The sequence below is a fragment of the Ambystoma mexicanum genome, chromosome 14 (genome assembly GCF_040938575.1).
Source record: "Ambystoma mexicanum isolate Mex_15411 chromosome 14, UKY_AmexF1_1, whole genome shotgun sequence".
In the NCBI taxonomy this organism is placed as follows: domain Eukaryota; kingdom Metazoa; phylum Chordata; class Amphibia; order Caudata; family Ambystomatidae; genus Ambystoma; species Ambystoma mexicanum.
The window spans coordinates 2,587,024-2,614,158 of record NC_090940.1 but is presented as its reverse complement, the minus strand read 5'-3'; the positions used below and the strand labels follow the sequence as shown (position 1 = coordinate 2,614,158).

The following is a 27,135-nucleotide window of genomic DNA, read 5'->3' as shown; positions in this document are numbered from 1 at the left end:
GTAGCTCGTCCCAAACTTATTAATCCTAACACGGCAATCACATATACTCCTTCATATAAATATCTGGGAGTAGAATTTGACATGTAATCGGATTACACAATTTCCATTGAGACCCATATTCAGAAGGCCAACCAACTAACCTCTGATTGCTCAATTTAACAAAAGACAGGGCTGCTACACACTGATGGTGGCAACGCGGCTATACATGCAATACCTCACTCCCGCAGTTATCTATGGCCTTGAGAGCTTGGTGAACATCGACCTGAAATGGTTACAGTGTGTGGAAGGTCGATTTCGGAGGTGCATACTGGGCTTCCCAAAATGTGCCCCTATGGCAATACTACGTCTAGAATTGGGGCTACTATCCCTTAAGGCCTTGGTTCTGAAGAAAAGAGCGGGTATGTTCCTTAAAATAACAGGTTCTTCCAATTTGTTGCTTACGAGTCTCCATCAAACAGAATGTAGAATGGGACCCAGATCTAGTTTCAACAGCACCACGATCACCCTTTTTCGTGACATAGGTTGGACACCAGAGTGGTGAGATAACTGGCATCCTTACCCGCAAATTCGAAAAGCAGCTGGGGTTATGTGTTTGGAATGAAAACTTATCTTGCAACTCTTCAGAGTTATTCGTTCGTCCCAGATGTGCTATATACTTTTAGAAAGGTCTAACCCTATTTAAGGCTATGCCCTTCCAGTGGACTGAGGTTTCTATTGCTGTTGCGCATCGACCGACTGCCTATCCCGAGTGTACTAGGCCTCTCCCTCTCAAGAAGAGGAATATCGCTTCTGCAAATTATGCCTTATTAAATCAAATGCTGAAACAGCTAAGCATGTTATGACAGAATGCCAGCAGATGGGGGCAGATTATGTGAAACATCTGGGCAAGTATACCCACCATCTAGAATCTATCCAAGACAAATTCTTCTGGAAGCGATGTGTTAACTCCCTAAATGGGGGATTACACATAGCTTTATTCAGAGTATGGAAGATTGTGGAGGGGCGTTAAGTCGGACGTTGGACGAAGAGAGGGATGGTTGACAAGCCCTTGAGTGGGGCTGAGCGATGACTGGGTATGTGGGAAATCAACTAGTTAGTCAAATATAAAACAATGTACCAACAAAGCCGACCCAAGTACCATCATTACTGTCCTATATCAAGTCACTGCCTAGGCCTTAACCCTTTATTCTATTCCATTCTATTCTATACCATCTCATTTTATACTACTTGGTGAGCACATATATGCTGAGGATGTGTCCTTATCGCACGGATGTTTTCTGTTGTCCTTCTGACTTTATGATGTATGCTGTCTGAAGAGCGATTGCTCCATTTTGCTTGTACCACTAGGAGAGATAGAAGTAGAATGTAATGTTTGAATAGAATTTATGTTATATTATATTATTTTATATCTGTAAAGTTTACGTTAAACTAGAACACAAAATAAATAAATAAAGATTGTAACAATGCACCTGGCAGATATATGGATGGGCTCGAGGGAGAGCCGCGGTCACACTAACTCATACACACTTCACTCGCTCCCAGACAGACCAGCAACCCCCTTTGTCCCCCCCCCCTCCCCAAGGTTCTCCACCTTAGTTTTAGGCTATAATTCTGATTCAACCCTGCACCTCGCTGCACAAATCACGTAACCCATTCCTGAAGGTGTGATAGGCTTGCCTTCTGGTCTTAGTGTTCGATCAAGGAGTGCAAATGTTTTATGGGTGGTCCAGGTGGTGCTGTGGCATGCAGGGGTCATTGGATCAAAGTATGGCAGAGCTGTATTTCCCATGTGGGGATGGTTGGGGGCATGAGGGCCTTGCGATCTGCTCTGTGGATGGTGATGCGAAGAGGCGCTCGGCTCCCTTCTCATGACCTTGCAGGCCACATTCTTCCCAGGGCATGAGGGCCTGTAACTTGCTGAACAATAGAGGTGGTTGTGGATCTCTCAGAGCCGGCTAGAGTGGGGGTGGTGTTTGCGCTCATTCACGGCACCTAATCCTAACGCACAAAATACTGATGGCTGTGCTTGGGCCTACCCCTCTAAGATGGCTGCCACTTGCCAAAATGGCATTCACACCCACATCTACCATATAGCTTATAATGTATGCACTAAGGTGTTTATGCACCTCTCTATGTGTGCAACCCACTCCCCCCGGCTCCTTGGATGTGCTCCATTAGCGTGTAGCTCTTGTTCGGTATCGGCTAAAGGGGTGGGAAGAACCTCTCCTCCAAAACATTCCCACTTTTCATTAATCCTATATTAAACTCCCCCACAGTGTAACTAGCAACAAAATTCCAATATATGTCCCCCCCCCCAAAAAGGTCTCTGCTTTAGTGAAGAGACAGTATTCATGTGGTATTACCTCTAGCAAGTTTGACAAGTCCTTGGATAGATATTTGGCTCTTTTCTTACGCCACAGCATTCTGCCTTATTCTTTCCTTGGAAAAGTGTGGAACTCTGGCACTGGCAACGGGTTTCTTGCGTCCTTTTCAGTGGTTGGAAAGGTGGTGGAGGAAAAAGTCTGTCGGCCCCCCTTGCAAGTGTACTTCTGGGATTACAAGCAGGGCTGAGTGCAGTGTGGCCAGCGAACAATAGCCCCTCCATGCAGCCATGCCTTTCTCGAGGTCATGAATGAGCAGCTTTATTGCAATGTTCATTGGTCCCTACAGGTATGGTTCCAGCACTGTAAAAGCAAAGTTCATATGTTTCTTCTCGGTGCACTTCTAATGCTTTCTCCATTGCTTCAATCCAGGTTAGTTTTGTGATTTGTTCAGTCCAGAATGGTGCACATGCAGCTTCCATCCTTGCCAGAACCTTTTTGTACCCTCCAACTATCTGCCATGGAGCTCAGTTTGCGCCATTTGTTAATTGCAGTCCTTGTATCACCAGGTAGGGTCTCTCTCTAGGCATTGGTTGCTTTTTGGATTGTTGCATTTCAGGCGATCTGGATCTACAACTTCGAGTCTTAGATTGTGTTCCTAGAAAGTGCCTCTGAGCCTACATAGCGCAAGATGTACTAGGTATTGTGCCTCTAGAATTGGTACTTCCTGTAGCAATAGGACCATGGGTGCCGCCGTCATATGCAGCATCAACTAACTGTAACACGCTTAATACCCAGAGGTTTCTAAGCACGGACCTGGGGATGGACCCTGTGTTGCTGGGCGTCGTTTTGCTTCCAAGGCGAGCACATTGCCCCTGAGCTATCCTCCCGGCTAACACGCATAACAGCTACCATTCACTTTATTTATCCCCACTGAGCGCATGTAACATTACTGGGTGATGCACATCTTCTATGTTGTCCAGATCAAGCCCATGATGAGCATCATACTTTGCCCTTCGTGCTCGTCTCTTTGTGCGTTTGAGGGCACCTATATAACCATTAAAAACGTCATTATTTATATCAGGACGATTTGTTTCATAAAAAGCAGTGTGTAATTTGGAAAACTGTACGGACATAGCAACATATTCGAAAAATCCAGTTTGAGGGGGTGGAGTCTTACAGTGCTCAGAATTGTGGACCTGTTGATGCATAAAGTTGGGCCTTGTGGACAATGCATATTCAGTTTCATGCAAGTTTAGAACCCTGGGGTAACTGGGCACATTAGACTCGTAGAACAAAGGTTACAAAAGGTTGCACATGTAATAAAGAGCAGATGACAGTAACAGATACAATAAATAGTATGGGGGACCAGGTTACAAGGTGGTCCGAGTCAATGGATAGCACAAATATTACATGATGGACCGGGTTACAGAGTGGTCCGAGTCTATGGATAACACAAAATTACAGCATGAAGGAGTTTACTAAGTTTACAGAGGACAGATAAACCATTGCTGCGTTGTGAGCAGAGCCGCAGAGCCTTCACCTTGGCTCTGAACGACCAAAACGAGTCAGCTCCAACTTCCGTGATGTTTAGGTTTGTTCAAGTGGACATTTGACCTAATTACAGTGAAATTAAAATGTCCTTCTCTACCCCCACAACCCCTCCCCCCCCCATGTCCCTTTAATATAAAAGGGCACCTCTAAATAAATCCCTAAACCAAACATTGAAACAGTAAATATACCTGCTATACAATGCATTGCACACAGGAATACGAAAATCTAGACATAACACTAACTAATCTTTTCTAACATATGATTGATTTGAGAGCGCTGGTTCCATCTGAAAGGGAAAATGTATGCACAGAAAAAAGTAAAGAAATAAGGAAGGGTGATGGAGACCGAGGCAAAAAGTGCCTGATTCGTAACCATGTTCTTGTTAAACAGCAGTGCAAGTGCACGGGTTTGGGGTGGGTGGGGCAATATGGTAGTGTGAAGTTAAATGAGGTAGATGTACACTACCAGTCTTTAAAGTGCTGGTGCAATGTTCAAAGGTGCCTTTCGTACGTCGGACATGTGGAACCAGTAACAGAGCCCCCTAACGTTTACCGCCAGAGGAGTGCAATAGACTACCTCAAACAGTCCATTGAATCTGGGGCTGTTCCACCTGCAGACAAAGGGTCGTACATAGACACGGTCTCCTAGTAGCAGCGGTTGAGTGGGCAGGGAAAAATCAGTCGCAGAGTCAGCTGTGGTGCCCGATACGTCTGATCGCAGAGGTGTGATCTGTTGGGAAATGCATTTGAGGGCTCGTGTTAGTGTTGTTAAATAGTCGTTTAGAATAGTTGCTGGCGTATGTGCATCTGATGCTCTCCTAATTGCAGATATTGGCGTGTGTATGCAGCGACCAGTTACCGCCTCATGGGGTGATAAATGAGGGCTGTGTTTGCAAACTAATTTGTGCCATGGGTAAGCAATGCACCCAATTTTTCTTCAATGTTGTGCAAAGCTTGGATAGTTTACTTTTGAGGAGTCTGTTGCTCCTCTCCACAACCTCGTTGGCCTGGAGGTGATAAATCATACACATCCGGTGTTTAATGCCAAAAGGTGCAGGAATCTCCTTAAATAACTAATTGAAAAAAGGGTGTCTCGTTATCTGACCTTAACGCATCACACACACCCCATCGGTGGAACACTTCGCAGACAAGAAATTTGACCGCGCATTTCGCTTCCAGATGTGGATGCCCAAGGACCCGCCTCCACCCAACATGAGAAGGGGCAGACAACGATCAGATGCCACGGCCCGCTGCACCTCTTGTCCATATCAACTTAGTCGATATGCAACTTGCGGAACAGCCTAATGGGGTGGGGCAGAGTGTCTCAGTGTCCACAAGGTCATGCCCGTGCTGAAGCTCCGACACATGGGGCATCTAATCACTAAACTTGTCAAGTGTTCCTGGGTGTTTGAAATGAACCAATCCTCTTGAATGTCAGCAGCAATGTGGTGATGGCGCTGATCAAATACTATTAACAGTTGAAAAGGCATTACTGCTTTTCCTGTACATTTCTGCCTCGATAAATCAGTCTGAGTTGGGTGCACCCCCTTATGATCCAAAATTACTTTCTCTTCTGGGGCCCTTCCTTTTAACTCAAATTGTGCTGTGGGCAGGGAACTGTACGAGACAGGCGGCTGGTCAGGGACCACGACGACATACTCTGCCACAGTTGATACTGGGAGATATGCTGCTATTTTGGCTGCAGTGTCCGCGCCAGCGTTCCCAAAAGATACGTTCATTGTCTGTGTGTTTGTATGGGCGGTGCACTTAACGACCGCCGCTACAGAGGGCTAGGAGAGTGCAAAAATGTAGTTGTCTAATAACGCTGCATGCTTTACTCTGGACACATCCACCTTCCTGAAGCCCATCCTTTTCCATTTGGATAGACCGGCGTGCACTGTGGTAGTGACGCATGCAGAATCCAAAAAAATTGTCACATGGCACCCTTGTGATGATTGCAGTGCTTCAATGATTGCAACGAGTTCTGCCGCCTGTGCAGAATAACGCATGGGTAGCCTTTTTAAGATTAAAGTCTCGTATTCAACGTCTACTAGGAGCACCACCGCTGCACCAGTATGCCCGAGGCTTGTGTCCTGGTCAATTGTCGCTGACCCATCAACGAAGAGGACCTTTCCCCGCTATCCCATTAGAGTGTTCTGTCCTTTGCTTTGGGAATGCCATCCTCTCCCCCTCTCATGTTATACAGTCGTGTCTGGTTAAGTCCTCATCAGTGCACACTTATGAATCTTGCCGGGTTCACTGTCGTACACCGTACAATGTGGATATTTGGGCTGGAGAGAAGGATCTTTTATGCAGATTCTGAGTAGTCAGGGTAAATTTCGACCTTTCTAGGAAGGCAAAGACGGCATGTTCCATGGAAAGGATAATTGAACATCCCATAACAATAGTGCAGCTCTTTTCAATAGAAAAACCCCCAGCTGCAAGTGACTGTTTGCAAGCGAACTACCCTTGCACCACGAAGTCTATGTCACGACCCTTAACCCTGGCCCTCCCTGGCAAGTCAGCCTTCCAGTTAGGGCCAGGTCAAAGGCCTTAAAACCTTATCCAAGACTCTTGGAGTCAGTCCTGGCGCCTTTGGCGCCAGGCTCAACCATCATGAAGACCAACATTAGAATGGGACTATTTAACTTGGGGGGGGTTCAGCTAACATGGAGGCACACACATAGCTCAGTTACAAGGAACTGAGCTATGCGGTCTAGTCTTTTGAGTGTGGCAGGCCTGGGATTACTTTACCTGGACTACTTTGGGTGTGGCAGGCCTGGGACTATTTTACCTGGACGACTTTACCTGAGACTATTTAAACCACACCCAAACAGCAGAACGCGCTTCGTGTTATTCTGCTGTGGGCAGCGTAACGCTCACTGTGTCCAGTTCTTTGATGCCTGCTTACCTGAAACCAAGGACCTGAAGAGAGAAAGAATACTATGAAACTTACCTGGAATAGTATCCTGTCTTTAATCCATCGCCGACTTCAGTTGGACTCACCTGAAGGTACGAACTCCATCATCCAGCACTGCATGCATCCTGGAATACCATAACCTGGAAAAAGGAGAAAGAAAAACAGCATTAGTAAACGTTTACTCACGTTTCCTCCCGAACTAAGAAAGCCACACAATTCTTACCTGGGTAGTCATCTCCTGGTCAGTATCATTGCTGGAACATCACAGCGCTCGGCGAGTAACATCGCGACCTGAAAGGAGAGAAAAGACACAGGTTAGCACTATAAAAGGCGAAACAGCGCCGCGCATTACTCACCGGACAGCATTGCGCACACCACGCTTTCACCTACCGGCCCATGCTCATCTTCAAACTGCATGACAACACCAAAATACCTTTCCATACCTAAAAGGAAAGAAGCAAGACATTATTCGAACTAAGAGGAACATAAGAACTGAATATAAAGACTAAATGTAAAGCAGCAAACCTACGGAGTCGCAGCAGGCCTGGATTCCCACAGGGGGCTTGCACCAGTGAAGTAACTTGGTCGCTGCTTGCCCCCCACATCTACGTGCCCCTGCCACGAGGAGCAGGACAGAGAATCCACCTTTTACAATATTAAAGTGAGGAGAAGGACCAAGAGGGAGGAAGGAAAACAAAGAATCTGGCATTGAGTCCAGCTCTCCTATATTGCAGACCCATCTTTAAGCAGAGGCCTTTCATTTTTGCCCTAATTTGAATTCTGAATCTAGGTGAACCCTGTTTGCACATTTTGCCCTAATTTGAACTATGCCTCCTGTAGCTTAGCGTAACCTCTAAACCTAGGTGAACACCCTGCTCAACTATCTGCTTTCACATGCATTCTTAGCCATAGCGTGAATTCTGAATCCTGCATCTAGGTGAACCCCCCCCCCCCGCTCAACCGTGTCTGCTTACACATGCATCCCTAACCATTGCGCGAACTCTGAATCCAGATGAACCCCTTTTGCTCAATCGCATATGTACTTGCTATCACACTCACCCCTGCCTATTTTAGTAACTGGCTTGCAAGTGCCTGTATCTGCCCACTAGCCTCCAGCCCACCTATTCTTGCCCGCTTCCTGCACCCTGCAAAATTGCATCTAGCGTGCCTGTTTTAGTAATGTGCGCTTAGGTTCCTTGACCTACACTAGCCCACTATTATGTATCTACCACTACTCTACACAGTTCTACTCAGAACCATCCTCCACTTGACCACCATTGGCCACAATTGGATGACCACCCTTCACAACATGAACCTAGTTCAACCACAGAATCAGCTACATCATGGCAAACCAACATGGCCATAAAACCATGCAGCCCCCAACAGCGCAACCTTAGACTCCGCGCCAGACTTCCAAGAATTTATGACCCTTTAGCCAATGCCCAACCAGCCTCTAATCACAACAAGCACACCCTGCTTACCACCAACAATCCATTACATATAACCAACACCGACTACAAATCAACAGTCAAATCTTTAGAGATTCCCCCTTCCCTAAATGCCAACACAAAGCCCAACCGCTGTCTGCCCCACCCGCCCTACCTGGAATAAAAGGTGCCTTATTAAACGCCCGCTCTATGGTAGCCCATGCCAGCGAAATAGCGGACACAATCCAAAATGAGAACTTGGATTTCTTGGTCATCACAGAATCCTGGCTCCATCCCGCAGCAGGACCAGCCATTATGTTAGCCATCCCAGACAACTACACTCTTACGCATGGATCGCACCACATCTAGAGGCGGCGGACTGGCTATAATTGTCAAAAACAACCTAACCCTAGGACTCTCCTCACCCTATAAAACCAATTCCTGCAAATCCCTCACCTCTAAACTCACCATTGCCAACAATCAAACCATTATCCACCTGATTTATCAACCACCAGGCCCCATAGGCTCCTTTGAGGAAGACCTCACAAACCTATTATCTGACAATTTAAAAAACTCCACTCAAAGCCTCATCCTAGGCAACTTCAACCTTGAATTCAATGGCCCACGTGACCCCAATGCCATACAAATTAACAACACCCTGGAGGAACTAGGATTCTCCCAAAAGATCACAGATCCCACACATATCAAAGGAAGGACCCTCGACTGGATTGCCGAACATTACTGCCCAACTACTATCACCTCTATAATGCCTCAGCTATGTTCTGACCACTACATGGTATCCTTTACCTTAGAAGCCACCACACCTATGAATAACAGTACCCTAGCCCCCACTGCACCCACTAGAAACAAAACAAATATAACCCCTGAAAATCTTATCCCCCTCATTCTCCCCAACTTAAATTCCATTTCAGATCAGTCTGACCCAGCCTCCATGGTAGAAAAATACAGTGAAGTGATGCTCGCCTCTCTGGACACTATCGCATTGAAAATTAGGAAGAGCAAACCCCGCCAACACCTAAATACCTGGTTCACACCCTTACTGAAAGACATCAGACAAAAGAAACGCCTAAGCGAAAAAACCTGGAGATCAGACCCCTCAGACACAAACAAAAACATGAAGAAATTAGCCACCCTCTACAAAAAATAAATCTTAGCGAAACAAACCTCCTATAACACCTGTATCACTCAAGCCAAATCCAACACAAAAGAATTGTTCGCCATCCGGAAGGAAGTAGAATCCCGCACCCAAGAGCCCAACTCCTGCCTCAAGGACAAGAACTGGTCCACAGGCATACAAAATGCCCTTGCCAACAAAATAATGCGTCAGGCGAAGATCAACAACGAAAAAGCATCCATAACTGCCCCAAACACTGTTAACATAGGCCCCCTCCTCCAAGACTACCACTAACCCATTACCGACTCTGAAACCTCTGGACACCACCCCCCCTTCTACTTTTGCAAAGTCTCCACCAAAGAAGTCGAGAAAGTCATCCTCACCCTCTAATTGCCAGGGCGACCCATGTCCAGCCCAAATCATAAACGACGCCGCCCGTGAACTCTCACCCTTTATTACTAAACATAAATACCTCTTTCACATCAGGAACCATACCAAGCAACCTGAAACATTCCTGGGTCCTCCCCCTCCTCAAAAATCAAACCTTGGACCCCTCCATCCCAACCAATTACCGCCCCATAACCACTGTGCCGTTCCTACTGAAAATCCTCGACAAAGTAGCTTACCAACAAATTCAGCACCACCTGGAACTAAACCACCTCCTAGGAGTCCGACAGTCCGGCTTCAGACCACAGCAGGGCACCGAGACTGCACTCCTAGACCTTAAGGCACAAATAGACACACTAAGAGATAAAGGCACAACTTCACAATTACTACTCCTTGACCTCTCTGCCACATTCGATCTGGTAGACCATGCAATACTATGCAATCATCTGGTCACGGCAGCCTGCTTCTCCCAGGAAGCAGTCGCATGGATCCAGTCTTAGATAACAGGACAATGCGAGCCTCCTCTCCTCTAGCAGCTGCTGACCCCGCACCCATTACTTGCGGCGTATCCCAAGGATCCTGCGCATCTCCCACCCTCTACAATATCTTCACAAATCCCCTTTTCGATGATCTAGACGGTCTTGGTATCACCTACACCAACTATGCAGACGATACACAGATCCTCATCCCGTTGACGGGAGATTATGCCAAGGATTTGGCCTTTGTGAATAGAGTCTACCTCATCATCTAGGCATGGATGGCCGCCCACGGTCTATGCCTGAATGATGACAAAAGCAAACTCCTCATTCTAGGCACTTCTTCCAACATCAAAAAACTGGGCCCCAACTATGACTCCTTCATAATTGACAATAACATCATTACTGTAGCCAAAGTAGTTAAAACCCTCGGTTTTTATATAGACTCCACACTTACCTTTGGTAAACAAGTGAATGCCATGGCTTCAGCCACCTCCTACACCTGCAAGCTAATTAGAGCAGCCAAGCCCTTCCTCTCACCTAATAATTGCGTCATTCTAGCAAGGGCATTAATCCTGTCCAAACTAGATTACTGCAACGCCCTCTACATAGGCAGTAACAAATACATCACCTCCAAAATTCATACACTTCAAAATAATGCACTGAGAGCCGCTCTAAACTTCCCTAAAAATGCCCACATATCACACCTTAGGAGATCTACCAACTGGCTTTCCACTAAAGAAAATCCTCCTCAAAACAGCCTCCCTTACACACAAATGCCTCAACCATGCAGCCCCGCAATACCTTTTAGACAGATTCACCAGACAAACAGCCTCTCGCCCCTTACGAAAAGCTAAATCTAACCTTTTGTTAGTACCCAGATTCAAACTTACTAAATCTGGCAGGAGCAGCTTTGCTGTTAAAGCGGCACAACTGTGGAACTCCCTTCCAACTGCTCTAAGGGAAGATCTCCCTTACCAGCAATTCAGATCCAATCTGATCCAATGGCTAAAACATCATAATGCCTAACTTCGCCCTACTGTCATTTGGGATCTCATGTATATTTTGTATATTTGCTCTGCTCTATTTATCCGTCACATCTGCATTCTTGTTAACTCACTGTACATACTTCTGTGATTTTTTGACACTACATGTCTACAGCATTGTAACCGTAGCTGTACCCCTGTTTATTTGTAACATGTAACCCAAGTTGAACAACCCTCTTTCTGCCTTCGTGCCCGAATACCCTTGGGTCTGGTGCGCAATATAAATAAACAAACAAACAAACAAAGGGACCGGGAGAGGGTTCGAGAGGGCAAATCAACCAACCAGGGCTGGGTGGCGTCCCCATGGATACCAGGTGAGCGTAACAGTCTAACACGCCACTGTAATAGGACAATGGCTTGTGGCTGACTGATTTTTTGTGTCAACACGGCAGTCATGAGCAGGTTGTTGGAGCGGGAGAACAAGTAAAATTCCTGAATATAGTTTGGGGGTCGCCAACACAGTGCAGATTAGAACACCTTTTTTGAGTTCGTTAAAATTCTGTAATAGCTCTTCAGTCCATGCAGTTTTATCAGTTTTATTGTGCCTCCGAGGCTCTGCAAGAGTGGCCTTGTGTATGCTGCGTAATTAAGGATCCATGCCCTACAGTAATTGCACAACCCTAGGAACTTTTGCATCTCTTCTGTCGTGGGCTGGCACACATGCAGGCAGCTCAGACAGGTATTATTCGCTTGCCATGTGCCGCCATCAACTGCCCTAGATATAAAACCACTTGGAGACAGTATTGCAGTTTTGCTTTGTCAACCATGTACCCCTTGTGAACCAGCAGCTGCAAGATTGTAATACAGTCTACATACTGGATGATCGATCTGGGCTCTTGAATGTTGCCTAAATCTGCATGTAGTATTCTGTTAAGGATACAGGGGCTCTCACAGTACCCCTGGGGTAATCTTGTATGTTCGAACCTCATAGCCCCATAAGTTAAGACAGAGAGGTACTGCGAGTCTCGGTGCAATGGCATGGAAAAGAATAGGTTCGAGGTCAACCACCGAAAAATGGGCAGCCTTCTTGGGGATGATGCACAAGATCGCGACAGGGTTGGGAACTACAGTACATTTCTGCTGTACAATATCATTTAGGGGCGCAAATCCTGAATAATTCTCCAATTGCCCCCAGTTACCTTTTTTTACAGGGTAGATAGCCGTGTTGCACGGGGAGGGAGATGGTACAATTATCCCTTGATTGAATAGTGCACTGATGGTGTCCTTAATTGCCTCTTCTGCCTCCCTAAAGTGGGTATTGCTTCACTCAGGGTAGTATTGCTCCCAGTTGCAATGTGATATGTACTGGGGTCACTCCCTGTAGGAGCCTTGCGTCATTGGGGTTTGTGGTCCATAGCTTCTCAGGCACTTGCCCCAAATCTGCCCCAACCAACTGGGGTGGGGCCATCATGGGACCCTGAACTCTGTACTGTAAATTATTTCACTGGGTAAACATATTGCTGGTACAATTTCTCTGTCATCTGACCGGTCTTCGAACAATTCTGCATCAATCACAACCTTCAGCGGTATCGTAGGGTCAATGCAAAGTACTGTATGCCACTCGCACAACAATCCTTTCTGCTAAAACCACCAGTCCTTTTAAATCTAGGGACTGTATTGTGCCTGTCGCCATTTCAGGGGACACAACAGGGCAAAAAATAAAGTCTGTGGGCATTCGCCAACACCCTTTGCCAATCTGATGCACCACCTCCACAAGCACAGTGATTCCATACACAGACATATCTGGATCTATAGTAATACTACAAACCACCACCTCTCCTCCCATTGCATGAATAATCAACATTGCGCTGATGGCACACATCCCTGGCGTTGCGCAAACTATGCCATTGTCCTCATATTGAAGCCGCAGTTTCCCCATCTTCACCTATATTTTCCATCTCAGATCTTTGTTTCCATTTCCCGTTGCAAATCTATCACCAATGAAGAGACTTCTCTACTATTGGCTAAAGCTCATCTAACTGCTTCTCCTACTGATCCTGTTCCTTCTGCACTCATTCTTAATGTTTATCCATCACTGGTTTCTTATCTTCTTTAATATTCTGCTTTTGACGTCAACCTTTCCTTTATCCTTCAAGCATTCCTCCAGTATTCCACTTTTGTCTCCAATTCTTGTATTCTCCCGTTTTTTCAGTCAGGCTTTCGTCCCGGTCACACTACTGAAACGGATTTTTGTTCTGAACTCAGTACTCACTCAACACTACTCTAAACACTCATTGCTTCTTATTGTGTAGAACCGTTCAGCTGCTTTCGACACAGTTATCACTCCCTTCTGACCTCTCTCCCCTTTGGTTTTTCTGGTTCTGTTCTTTTGTGGTTCTGGTCATACCTGTGTTAGGAAAGATTTCATATTCAAATGTAATTTTCCTCCATGTGTCAACCCCCAAACTTTTTGCTGCCGTTCTACACCCTGATCTAACCTCTGCCAGAGAAGCGCAGCCCTCAGCCGCACTCCTCTGGGCTTTCGCTCACTTCTTATGGGGAAACTGACATGCCCTTAAGACGGACAGTACTGGGAGACTTCGTTTCCCTTAGTCCTTTCCTCATGTTGCAGCTTTTGTGCAACACGTAACAAGAGTGCAATGTAACATTCTTTACCGCACCCTTGGGTCTCTAGTCATTCCAAAGGCCCTAGAAACTCTCGCTGGACTTTTTATGAACTGTGCAGATGTGTCACGGACGGGACTGGTGGCAGCTACCGTTTATCTCATATTTTGAACCCTTTCTTGCCATTTTATCCGCGCTTACCGCGTTTGGCACAAATAGGTGGCCTGGCTCCAATATGGCCATGCCACGAGGTTCTACGTCCTGTCCGTTAGCCATCTTGCCCCTTCACCCTCCCCATGTCGAGCCGACCCCGGTCAGTCCTTATTTGGTCATGCACTTTCCCGCGAAACCCCACAGCTTCTGCAGGCTTCTGCATGCCTTGTGTGTGCCTCCAGGATGTAGGCTGGGATGTCTGTTCCCAATACACATCCTGGGTGCCAGAGAGTCTTGAGTGTCCTGAATGCCTGGGACCACCGTGGTCCGTGATTGGTCCATGTATGGAGTGAGTGTGAGCAGATCTCCCATTGGGTCCTCTCCGTTTTGGCGCGAAGGGAACTTTGGATAAGAGGAGGCCGAAAACACCACTACCATGTCGATCTCCTGAGTTCACACGAACAAAGGATAAGGAGCCAAGTATCCTGCAACAAGAAGCCGAGTCGAGGAACCGCTGGTGACCCGCTGGAAGGTTTGGCACCCTGAGCCCGCTGTCTTCCTGCGAGACCCCTCTGCATCTGATCGTCCTAGAAGGTCTGCGAAGGCGCTTTGACCCATTGGAATAGTGGGACCAACTATTCTCGGCACCTTCATCAAACCCTTCAAGTAAGCCTCTTCGGAAGTGTCCCTGGGCCAACCAGTGGTCTGACCAGCTTACGCAGGATGTTTGCTCTGTCACTGCTGCGGTTTCGAGGAAGCCCTCGAAACTTGGTATACTGCTTGCTCGGTGTCCACGGCACCCTCACATCGAATTTCGTACACTTGGCATTCCCAGGTCTGAAGTGAAACGAGTGCGCCCGGACTGGAGTAAACGCGGTTACCATGTGGCACTGCTGTGGCAACGATCTGTGCAAGTTCGCTGCACTTGAGACCCCCTTGACCCCGAGACCTGCTACCGTGGAAACTACACAGTGTTGAGACGTCCCGATTGTCGCATTCGAACCTGCGAGCAAAGTGGACTGTACTGGCGAAGTCTGGGTCTGCCTGCATTGAGGACTGGTGAGTAGTCCGTACCCCAACCAGTAGCCGCTAGCGCAGGAGCCCATTGTTACGAACGAAGTGGCCCCCGAGGGCCCGTTTCCTTTCCACTGCTATTGCGAAATAGCGACTCTATCCCGCACTCTCAACCTGCCTCTGCCCGCAAGTGGAGGTCCTGCTTGAATAGAGGGGACTTGTTCTTCATCGACCTTATCCACCTTCCTGAGCTGCTAGCGAACCTTGAAGAGACCCTATTTTGTCCATTGGCACAAGCGCGTGCATGTACTATTGAGCATAAGGCTCCTCTCTTCGTAGGGCTTGGACTGCCTCTTAGGTGTATTCTTGATGTGGAACTGGGTCTAAAGATTACTTGCACTGCCCGTTTTCCTCCCCATCTAGGTGGTCTACATATTTCGTGCTTCTTAATCCGTTAGACCCCTCTGGTCTTGTATATATATCATGTTGATTGTGATGTGTTGGTTTACTTCAGTATTATTGTGATTCTTTGGTATGGTCTATATTACAAAGGCCTTGTAATAAATGTGTCTATATTTTTAATATAACACCTGTCTGGAGTAATTTGTAAGTGTCCTTACTTTGTGTGCTCATTGAGGTCTTTCAGTCAACCTCACCCCTCTTGAGAATTAGTCTTGACCGCCTGCCATAGTTACCCTGATTGGTCTGGCTTGTCCAGAGGTCACCCTGTTCCAAGAAACTGGGTTGGCCTGCTGAACCTCTGCCCCTCCAGGTCAGAGTTCAGAAATCCATCTTAACAACCTGTCCCAAACACTTTTGGTTTCTTGGGCCGTTAAAACATCTGACACTTACCCCCTTGCTTATGGTGTCTCAAGGGTCTGTTCTGGGTCAGTTTTAGTTTTCTCTTTACACTTCCCCTCTTGCTGTGGTTATTTGTTTGATTTATCAAACCATTGTTACGCTCATGATACTCTGCTTTTTCTGTATTTTTCCTTTCTTCTGATAGTCACTATAAACTTTCCGCTTGTCTATCAGCTATTAAATAATGGATGTCGATTCGCTATCTTACACTTAACACTGCCAAAACTGAAGTTCTCTTCTTCCCTGCCAACACTCTTCCCCCCCTTCCCATCTCCCCCCCGTTGGTTTCGTTCCCTCCATCCCAGCTCTGTATCCCTTAGCGCTCGCAGTTTGGGGCTTCACCTGGATTCTGCCTCATCTTTTACTTACCACATTTATCTGTCTTTGCGCGCCTGCCGCTTTCATTTACACAATCGTAAAGGTCGCCAAGGTGACTTTTCAAAGCTACAAAACTTCTTGGATCTTTTCTCGACTCTTATTGTTCCACAGCTCTTTGGTCTTCCGCTTACTCATCTTGCACCTCGGATATCAGTTTTTAATGCTTTTAATCATCTTTCTTTTTGCGAGTCCATTTCTTCTTCTCCGTCTACTCTTGGCTGGCTATATTTCCACTATCAATTTAAATTGAACTTTCCTTGCCTTGTTTTTAATGCTCTCTCTCTGGTCTTGCAACCGACTATTCTCTTTTTATAATCCTTCTCGATCCCTTCACTCTTAATTTGTTCTCGTGGCTCCACATCCTTCTTGTGATCAGGCTCGCTTTCGGTCCTTTGCCCTCTTAGCTCCCCTATATGGAATGCTCTCCCTTATTCTCTTTATTCTGTTTTTGTCTATTCTTTATTTCACAAGTCGCTGAAGTTCCATTTCCTTCAATCTGGTTAAAATGACAGATTTTATTTTTATTGCTACTCATTTTAATTGTACTGTTTATGAATCTGTCGCACGCCGTAGACCTTGGCGTGTATGGAAAAGGTGGCGCCTGAGCGGCCATTGCATGCTTCAGCACGCTCTCCACGCTTCTTTCGGTGACGGTCTAGCTCTCGCTGCCGTACGGCCGCAAGAAGCCTTTTCCATACACCGAACCCGGAAGCCTGCACGTTGCAACCCTTACGTGTCAGGCTTCGGGTGATACGCTGCTGGAGTTTTCCTTGCTCGGCTGTGCCTTCGCTGCGTTCTTTTCTTTCTTTCCAGAGGTCGATTCAGTGCCTCCTTCCTGCCTCCTCCCCCTTTTTCCTCTTGCTACCCCTTGGCCCCTCACTTACCAGTTAGTTATTTTTCCCTTTTCTTTCTGCTGTTTAGCATTGTATCCCTCCTTGTATTTTCCTCTCCTTTCTTTTCTCCTCTATTCAGTGCCGTGGTCTTTTTTTGCTTATGTGGTTCTGTGTGGGTCATCCATTCCATCACCTGTTCACTAGTTTTGGGACCCTCATCCACTTCGGTGACTTTGCCCTGGTGCCTCCTGAGATTCCATCTGCTCGAATACCAGACAGCCTCTGGAAACCGAACCCAACATAGCCCAGAGAGGGGTTCTTTGTGCCCACAGGCTTTTTCACCTCATTGTTTGCTTCGGAAGAGGGGCCCCTCCTAGACCTCTCAGTCTTAAGGTCAGGGTGGCTTCCTTCCCAGGTAGACCATATCCCCTTACAAAAAAAAAAAAAAAAAAAGGCTCTGTGGCAGAAGAGATTGGTACAAACAGAGGACTCTGAGACTTCAGGTGAGGAGGAGGTGGAGGGAAGAGACCAAGAAGCGGGATCACCTGCAGCAAATCCTGACACAATCACTGCACAGTGCCTTGGCTTAAGGCGCTATATAAAATACACTGAATTATATCGTTATGTTGAACTTGCTGAGCAGATCCCTACCCAACTAGTTCACTGGTGAACTTTCACCTTTCCCCCTATTTTTATGTCAACCTCTTTAGAGTATGGAACCATGGCGACTGTGCCAGATAATTCCTGCATGTCAAGTGTGTGGCCCGATAGCAGGAAGTCTCACTCACTGATGCATGATTTCATGGCACCCGTGTAGACCATAAAAATGAAGTGTTCGTTTCCCATCTCTGCACCCACGAAGGGTTCCTCATCACGGTGAACTGTCATAGCTAGGACTGGGCACGCAAGCCCCATCTGTGGGCTGTCCAAGTCTGGGTAAGTGTTCGAACTGGGGAACTTTTAAGGATTGTTTCTCATCACTCACCCCTCTGTACGGCACTATGGTGCCACTAGGCACTTTGCGGTCTGTGTGCATGTTTCCATTTCCGTGCTGGGGCATCACTTGTTGTGGGTAATGCTGCTGCTGTGTGTACTATTTTCTGAGGGTATGCTCCTGGGGTGAGAGCGGTGTATATGCTTGGTGTATTTCATAGGGCATGGAGGTCCTTCTCGGAGGTGGCTGTTTATTCTATGATGTTGGGAGGCAACTTTTACCCAAGCTCAGGCCTACTTCTGCACTCTTGAAGTGTCACCGCTACCCGAAGTTCCAACATTGAAGAACCCATACCCGCCACTCTGACCCATTCCTTTAAGGCCCCTCTTCCTCTGAACCCTCCCCACCTACGCTGTCGACGTCCTCGCTGCCACTCCTCGGTGGGATACTGCCGTCTTCCTCCCCACTGCCCTTGTCCTCCTGGCCAAAATGCAGCTATTGGGACATCTGCAGTCCCCAGCGCACTCTGTCGCTTCAGTCTGTGCAAGTGTTTACACCGCCCCTTCTACAACTATCTTAGCGAGCTTCCTGTGTACTAATGTCCCCTCATTAGCCTGCAACTGCTGCGCCATTTCTTTCTCACGTTCTTTTATTCGTTTGCAGTGGTGAATTACTACTCTGTATTTCCGCCCCCCCACCCCTTTCACTTCAATGCCAACAATTTTGTCTAGTGCCTTCTGGACCTCCTTTGGTAAACCCCTTTTGATAACAAAATAGAAAAGGGGAACTGATTGATCCCAATGGTCCCCCGTCTCAACATCTCCTGAACCTTAATAATGAACTGTGCAGGGTCTTCGTCATCGCCCATAGTGTTTTGCATAATCGACTGCAGGTCTGGGTTGTAAGGGTATGTGCGCTGAAGCATGTCCCACACCTGTGATCCGATGTTTAACAGTGCACCGTTGTGCGCATTGTCGTCCAACCTTACTCTGGGGTATCCTGCTCATCTCCAGCCTTATCCCCCCCACTATTGCCACTAAAACTTTTCATATGACCCACAGCAAGGGCTACACCCGCGCTCTGTTTTCAAACACGAAAATCCATTACTCTGCCCCGTTAATGGCAGGAGTGCTTTGATCAAATTGTTCTGGTCCATCTGCGCCCACGTTACCCACGCCTCTGTCCATCAAACGCATCTGGAAGCCCATCTTTTCCCCCCTTTCTTTCCTCCCACACTTCCCTTTTTCCTTGCTAGTGCCATCCGGCCAAACCGCCTTACTCACTCGGCCTAAAAACCTTCCACTCTGGGTGTTATTTGTAGCGCTTGTTGCACTTTCTCTCCACCCATCCTCTCCTTGGTCTCTACCCAAGGCTCTGTCAGATATTACTGTTCCGTACCCTTGTCCTCTTCTCTATAATCACATCCTTTATTGCTGTGCTATCTAATTTAAAACAAACTATTCCCCACCCTCTACTTGTCTAGGCCACTCCCTTTCACCTCACTCTGTACTGTTCAGTCGCTCGATCTCTGCTTGCGTTCTCTAGCTCCTCTCCTAATTCCTTCTGGAGCGGTTGCTATTCATATTGATATTTTATTTCTATCGCGCTCGTACACAAGTGTTTCAGAGCGCGACAAGGCAAGGGAGGGAAACAGGGGAAAACAAAACAGCGATCTCACTAGGACCAGTGACATTGAGAACGCACAAGTGCATGGGAGAGGGGGAGGGGAAACGTGCATGGAAGGGGGGAGAAGTGGAAAGTGCGAAGCAAAGGAGAAACAGATAAATAACAATAAATAATAAAGGCAACAAACAGTGGTAGTGCAGCCAGCAATTTACAAGTGCTAGGTTTAAGGCAGCAGACAGGGTAGGTCTGATAAATTCAGGAAGAAAAAGGGGGGGCTGTATGGGTACAGATACAGGCCCCAGTGCAAGGGGTGGCCCGGAGGCAGTGCGGGAGGGTGGCAGGGTGAGCAGGTACCTGGCCCGGAGGACAGAAGGTGGCCAGGTGCACGGTGCCAAGAGAGAACAGATCAGCAGGGGAGAGGGGGAGCAAAGGCAGAAGAAAAGAGGAAGGTCTTGAGGTGTTTCTGGAACCGGAGATGGTTCTCCTCAAGTTTTAGAGTGGCAGGCAGGCTGTTCCAGAGGGAGGCCCCAGCCGAAGACAGATCTACCCCCAGCTCATTTCTTTGAAAAACCACTGACCCCGAGGGAGTTGAAGGTAGAGGAGCGAAGAGCTCGAGAAGGGAGACATATGCAGAGGGATAGCTGAAGGTATTTTGCACCCAGGCCCCAGAAAGCCTTGTGGACAAAGCAGAGGGTTTTGAATTTAATCCTTGCATCCACTGGGAGCCAAGGGAGAGATTTCAGAGCTGGAGAGATACGATCCCAGGGCTTGAGGCCAAGGACAAGTCTCACAGTCCTGTTCTGGATTAGTTGCAGAGGGTGGAGGATAGAGGCAGGTTTATTTAGAAAGAGGCTGTTTCAATAGTCCAAGCTAGAGAGAACCCGAGCTCGGGATACCATGAGCTTCTGGGGGAAGGAGAGGAAAGGCAGAGTACCTCTGAGAAGGTGCAGCAGGAAATGTGACTTTTTAGAGACCTCAGAGATTTGGGCGGAGAAGGAAAGGGTGGAGTCAAAGATGACCCTGAGGTTCTTAGCCTCGCAGGTGGGGGTAGGAGGAGGGCCAAGGAAGGCTGGCCAGAGAGTGAGGGGAAAGGATGGTGAAGGTGTGCCGATGAGGATGATCTCAGTCTTGCTGGCATTCAGACAAAAACCATTGGCAGCGCACCAATCTTGAATGTCAGTTAGGCGATGAGAGAGGGAGAGGAGGTGGCAGAGAGCAGCCTGAAAATGAGTTGAGTGTCGTCAGCGTAGCACTGGAAATTCGAGCAGAAAGTGGCAATGCAGTGGGCGAGAGTTGCCAGATATTGGTTGAAAAGCCAGGGCAAGAGGTTAGACCTCTGGGAAATACCACAGGTAGAGAGGAAGATGGATGAAAGGAAGGACCCAAGTAGGACCTGGGAGGGTTGACCTGAGAGGAAAGAGGTCAGCCAGGCCAGAGCTTGATCAGGGATACCCAGGTTTTCACAGAGATGGTCGAGCAGTATGGTATGGTTATGGCTGAAATGGGGTATATGAGGGCGGCAGGACCGTTCCTTGGGTGGACACATAGGTCTGGTTACTGTACCCAGTCGCTGGGAGTGCTGCCAATGGATATACCCCTTTGTGCTCTGTGTCCCAACCACCTCTGCTTGCTGGACCCCTTTGTGGGTGTTCCGTGCGCCTCCCTCATCAGAGTCTTCCTTGTCCTCAATCATCTTGCATACGTCCTTCTTGGTCTGCAAAAGTTTGCACTTGTATTTTCGCTGCTATGAATGTAGTCACAAAAATCACAACCAAAACATTTATTTGCTGTTCTCCCATCCCTGTCGGCCCTTGTTACTTCCCCTCAAAAACCCCCACTCTTGCACTACACAACCAAAACACACTTATGTACACAATGCCCCTCCTTGGTCCTCCACCTTACATGATCAAAACACAAAAATAAACTAAAAACAACAACCACTACTGTTCCTGGACCCACTAATTATGCAGGGCTCCTATTTGTTCTTCTGTTACACCTGGGGAGGCTCCCTATATTCCAGTTTCCTTTTCCGCAATATACTCCTTAAAAATAAAATAATAAACACGAAAACACACTGAGGCTATACATCCAACCGCGTTCTCCACGTGCTCACAACCCACACTCTTTTCCCATATACCTTTCCCTTACTCGTTATCCCTTGCAAGGGTATACCCACATAAGTGTGTTCACCCGAACTGCTCCGTCACGGCTTTCCAACACCGGCCTGCCCTCTCTCCAGAGCCACGCCCACTTCAAAGAACAGAGAGGAATTCTGCAAAGATGGCTCCTGCAAACCTCTGGGAGTTACGTGTTTGGGACTGGCCACTGCAGGTGGGTGCAGCCCCTCAGGAGAAGCAGCCTGGAAGACTCAGTCAGTGCAGGGGTCGCTGGCATCACTAAATGAAGGCACGCCCCAGTACGCTCACACCAGAAAGAAATACAGCCACTAGGGAAAAAGGCCCAAGACACTATTGCAAGGATAGCAAGTATGTATTTCAATAAAAATAGGAATGCATCAGCAAAGAACTCTGCTGCAGAATATTCTGAGGTCCATTGGCCTGTGCGGCACATTAGAAGCACAAACAGTGTCACTAGTGACATTTAGTACAAGTCTACAATGCAGTTTGTCAGAGGCCTATAACTTTAGGGCCTGCTCCATATGGGATGCCAGGACATTTGTCCATTGTCATAAGTCCATCTTCTTTCACATGGGTGCTGCTGGGTTCGTCATCCGCGGTGAGCGGAGCCAACAATTAATTAGCTACTCTGACACACAATGTAATTTTTCTGATTGTAACAATTCTCCTGGCAGATACACGGATGGGCACGGGGAAGAGCCAAGGTCACACTAACTCATACACACGTCACTCAGTCGCAGACAGATCAGCAACCCCCAAAGTCCTCCACCTTAGTTTTAGGCTACAATTCTGATTTCACCCTGCACCTCGCTGCACAAATCACGCAACCCATTCCTGAAGGCGTGTTAGGCAGAATTATATGCGGTAAACACCACACACAATTAAGACTGCAAGTAACAAGCCTGTACTACGCAGTAGCGATGGCTGAGCAGCCAGACATCTCAAGAGTAAAGTGAGCAGTATCAATAGTTACAAAGGTCAGCAATTACTAGGGTTCAAACAAACACTGACTCAAGGTTTCTGAGTAAAAGAATATTCATTTATTTACACATCAGTTAAACATTTCACTATTATCAAGCAGTTGAACAATCACGATTCTAATACACTACACCACACCCAATAGATTCTGGACAAGTTAGGCTCACAATGAAGTGTGAGCAAAATGGCACTCCAGCAATAAAAAGGGAGGGAAAAACAAAGTTAGACAGAAGTTGAGCAGCACCAACAAGTAAGGGCAATCTATAAAAAGGAACTACAGTGAGGAAATCAAATCAAGAGGCCAGGGCCAAATTCAATGGACCAAAGTCTTTGCAGAGGATCACACAGTTCAGGGTAGTTCGCAGTTAATTATTTACCAAGAGTTCAGAACAAACTTGGTCGGATGAAAAGTTACTTTAAAGAATAGAGAAGGACAAGCCCTCGGATTGGCGAAAGATTTCACACACTTTCACTGCGGTGGGACGAAACGAACAACCAGGTTAGCACAGTACCTTTAGAGCAGAAAAATGCTGTAGCTGAGGCAGACGTTCCTGGCAGGTCCTGCAGGCTCACGGTTCCTGAAGCGACAGTCAGACTGACAAGGTGGAAGACTGGAGAGTCCTGCACTGCCCAGGGAAGAAACCAGCAGCGGAGCAAAGCAACAAATAAAAGGTGCGCTCCTTAAAACCCAAGCAGGGTCCGTTCCTCCTGTCTATCCGGTTCACTGCAGCTGTGCACAGCAAATTGGACCAGAGGAGGGAGGCCTGGCTTGTATTTTGGCAAACAGGTTGGTCCCACCAGCTCATGGGGAAAAGATTCCTTGCAGATCTTCCCTGTCGTCGAAGTTAGGAGAATTCGGACCCACAGAAGGGCTTCACCGGGAGGTTCAGTCGTGGTAGAAGTCCTTTTCTGTCAGCTTCTCTTCAGTTCCCTCGATCCAGTGGCGACTCTGCCTTCTCAGCCCCAGAGACCTGCTTTTTATGCAGTTTCCCCCCCCATTCACACAGCCTGGCTGTCAATCACAGAGCAGGGTGGCTGTCCCGCCGGGACAGTCACCACAGCCAATCAGTTCAGAGTGCGACATGGGTCTCCAAGTCCTAAACACCTCCCTCACATCCTGCCCCCCCCAGACATACAAGCGCCTAAGGAGGGCTTCTGTGTAGAAGCCCGTGAAAAGACGGTGAACATAGGAACCAAACACAAGAAAGACTTTTACAAAAAGAAATGGCGAATAAACCCAGCCGGAACCGTATAAAAACCTATATGGTCCAGCGGGTTTAAGTTCGAGGCTACTAAAATAGCCTAAAATAATACCAAGGCTATTTAAAATAAATGTGGTAGGAAAAATAGGGAACAAAACAATGTTCCATGAGAAACAGACAAAAAGGGATAGCTATTAACCCTTTCCAGAACTCTATGTAAGATCATTTGTACTGAGTCTGTGATTTTAAAAAGAATAAAGTCAATGGCAACTTTACATGTTTCTGGGAGACCGCAAGTCCCAGAAAATGGATTTTCAGTTGGGAAGTCTGAAAAAGACAACCCTGTGTTTCTGCACTGAAGATGCTGTGTAACACACAGTAAAAAGATGATGCCTGTGGAGTAGGTGAGGCTCCACAGTCTATGAACACAAGAAAATGTTACACACAGCAAAACACATGTAAGAGTGGGAAAATAGGCTTACAATCTTACCAGGTGAAAAAAATAAATCTTAGAAATCCAGCAAAGCTGCTGAGGGACTCAGTAGGTAAGGGAAATTAGCCATTCTGGAGATTTCCCCCTAACAAGGTGCGATGGTCTTGCCTTCTGATCTTAGTGATAGATCGAGGAGTGCCAAAGTTTTATGGTCAGGGTGAATTGAATTGATATTTTATTTCGATCGCGCTCGTAGACAAGTGTTTCAGAGCGCGACAAAGCAAGGGAGGGGAACAGGGGAGAACAAAACAACGATCTTACTAGGCCCAGAGACATTGAGAACCGCAAGTGCATGGGAGAGGGGCAGAAGTGGAAAGTGCAGAGCAAATGAGAAACAGTTAAATACTAAAGGCAACACACAGTGGTAGTGCACTCAGCAAGTGGCAAGTGCTGGGTTTAAGGCAGCAGACAGGGTAGGTCTGATAAGTGCATGAAGAAAACGGGGGACTGTATGGGTACAGTTACAGACCCCAGTGCAAGGGGTGGCCTGGAGGCAGTGCTGGAGGGTGAGCAGGCGCCTAGGCCCAGAGGACAGAGGGTGGCCAGGTGCACAGTGCCAAGAGAGCAGATCAGCAGGGAAGAGGGGGAGCGAAGGCAGAAGAAAAGAGGAAGGTCTTGAGGTGCAAGGTGCTTCCAGAACTGGAGATGGTTCTCCTCAAGTTTTAGAGTGGCAGGGAGGCTGTTCCAGAGGGAGGCCCCAGCCTAAGACAGATCTACCCCCAGCTCGTTTCTTTGAAAAAAGACTGACCCTGAGGGAGTTAGAGGAGCGAAGAGCTTGAGAGGGGAGGCATTTGCGGAGGGATCTGAAGGTATTTTGGACCCATGCCCCAGAAAGCGCTTGCGGAAAATGCAGAGGGTTTTAAATGGAATCCTTGCATCCACTGGGAGCCAATGGAGAGATTTCAGAGCTGTAGAAATAAGAGGCCAAAGACAAGTCTCGCAGTCCTGTTCTGGATTAGTTGCAGAGGGCGGAGAGTAGAGGCAGGTAGATTTAGAAAAAGGCTGTTATAATAGTCCAACCTATAGAGAACCAGAGCTTGGGTGACAGTGAGCTTCTGGGGGGAAGTAGAGGAAAGGCAGAGTACCTCTGAGGAGGTGCAGTAGGAAGTTTGACTATTCAGAGATGTGGGCGGTGTAGGAAAGTGTGGAGTCAAAGATGACCCAGAGGTTCTTAGCCTCGCAGGTGGGGGTAAGAGGAGGGCTAAGTGAGGCCGGCCAGAAAGTGAGGGGAAAGGACGGTGAAGGTGTGCCAATGAGGAAGATCTCTGTCTTGCTGGCATTCAGACAAAGATTATTGGCGGCAACCAATCTAGAATGGCAGTTGGGCACTCAGATATGAGAGGGAGAGAAGATGGCCGATGGCAACCTGAAAATGAGTTGAGTGTCGTCAGCGTAGCACTGAAAATGAGCATAGAATGGCAATGCAGTGGGCAAGAGTTGCCAGGTATGAGAGGTTAGACCCCTGGGGAACACCACAGGTAGAGGGAGATAGATGATAGAAAGGACCCAAGTTGGACCTGGGAGGGTCTACCAGAGAGGAAAGAGGTCAGCCAGCCAGGGTGGTGCAATGGCATGCGGGGGTCATGGGATGAAAGTATGGCAGAGCTGTATTTCTCATAAGGGGATGGGCTGGGGCAGGGGGGCCTTGCTATCTGCTTGGTGGTATGGTGCTGCCAAGAGGCGCTCTGCTCCCTTCTCATGACCTTGCAGGCCATATTATTCCCAGGGTGCGAACAATGGAGGAAGTTGTGGGTCTCTCAGAGCCGGCCAGGGTGGGAGTGGTGTTCACTCTGTTCGTTGCACTTGGGCCTATCCTCCAAGATGGTTGTCACTTGCTAAAATGGCGTTCACACCTGCATCTACCATACAGCTTGTAATGCATGCACTAAGGTGATCGCACGTCCCCCTGTGTGTGCACCACCCTGCCCCCTGCCCCCTGGGTGTGCTCTATTAGCATCTAGTTGTTCAGTATCGCCTGGGGTGGCAGCAGGGGGGGACCCTATCTCTTTCCCAACAGGTCCCAAAGACTGCTTATGTGGGCATAGCCGTTTTCTCTAGTTCTAGAATATGGGTAGCACCTAGAATCATAGAAACCAGGTCTTTACTAAGATCTTCTCAGACAGCCTCAGAATGCATTTAGATAGATTGCACTTTACTGCTAAGCATTCAAAATAGTAGTTTTAAAAACAGTTACCGTCAAAGCAATTGTAGATATCCTCAGGTGTGACATATGAACATGTAAGCATCACTTGTCAAGGAAGATCTTATGAAGAAACGGTCAGAAAATACTGTGGTAAAAGGATAGAACAAAAGATTAATAGGTTATCAGATTACAAATGTATATAGCAAATAGCCCATTTGTAAGGACCGTTCTCATCCTGGGGCAGGAAGCTCCCTAAAAAACGAAATCAGAAACAGTCATGCCCCAGATATGTGAAGTGGAAGTTGGGTGGACCTGTTTCCCTGAACCCCCCCCCCACTAGCCCCACATCCACCCCGCCCAGAGTCACAAATGTTAAGATCACTCTGTTCTTTTCTTTTTCAGAACCATGACTCCCAGGATACCATTGGGAGCAGCCAAGCAAACCTGGACCAGAGCCCAACAAAGAACAGCAACATGGCAACAGATGACCCAGGAGCCTTCACCACATCCCAACAATGGCCAGCACCCAAGAGGAGAACTATAGAAGAAAAA

General features: G+C 47.5%; 1 protein-coding gene across 1 annotated transcript in view; it reads right to left on the bottom strand.

Moving 5' to 3' along the window:
* LOC138527328 (transcription factor E2F5-like) overlaps nucleotides 1-26,722 on the bottom strand; it is a 315,036-nt gene extending 288,314 nt beyond the window's left edge. Inside the window, exon 1 of the mRNA XM_069638381.1 lies at nucleotides 26,635-26,722. Coding sequence (XP_069494482.1) covers nucleotides 26,635-26,686 — 52 coding nt within the window. The 5' untranslated portion in view covers nucleotides 26,687-26,722. The remainder of the gene's footprint in view (nucleotides 1-26,634) is intronic.
* Nucleotides 26,723-27,135: the final 413 nt, after the last annotated feature.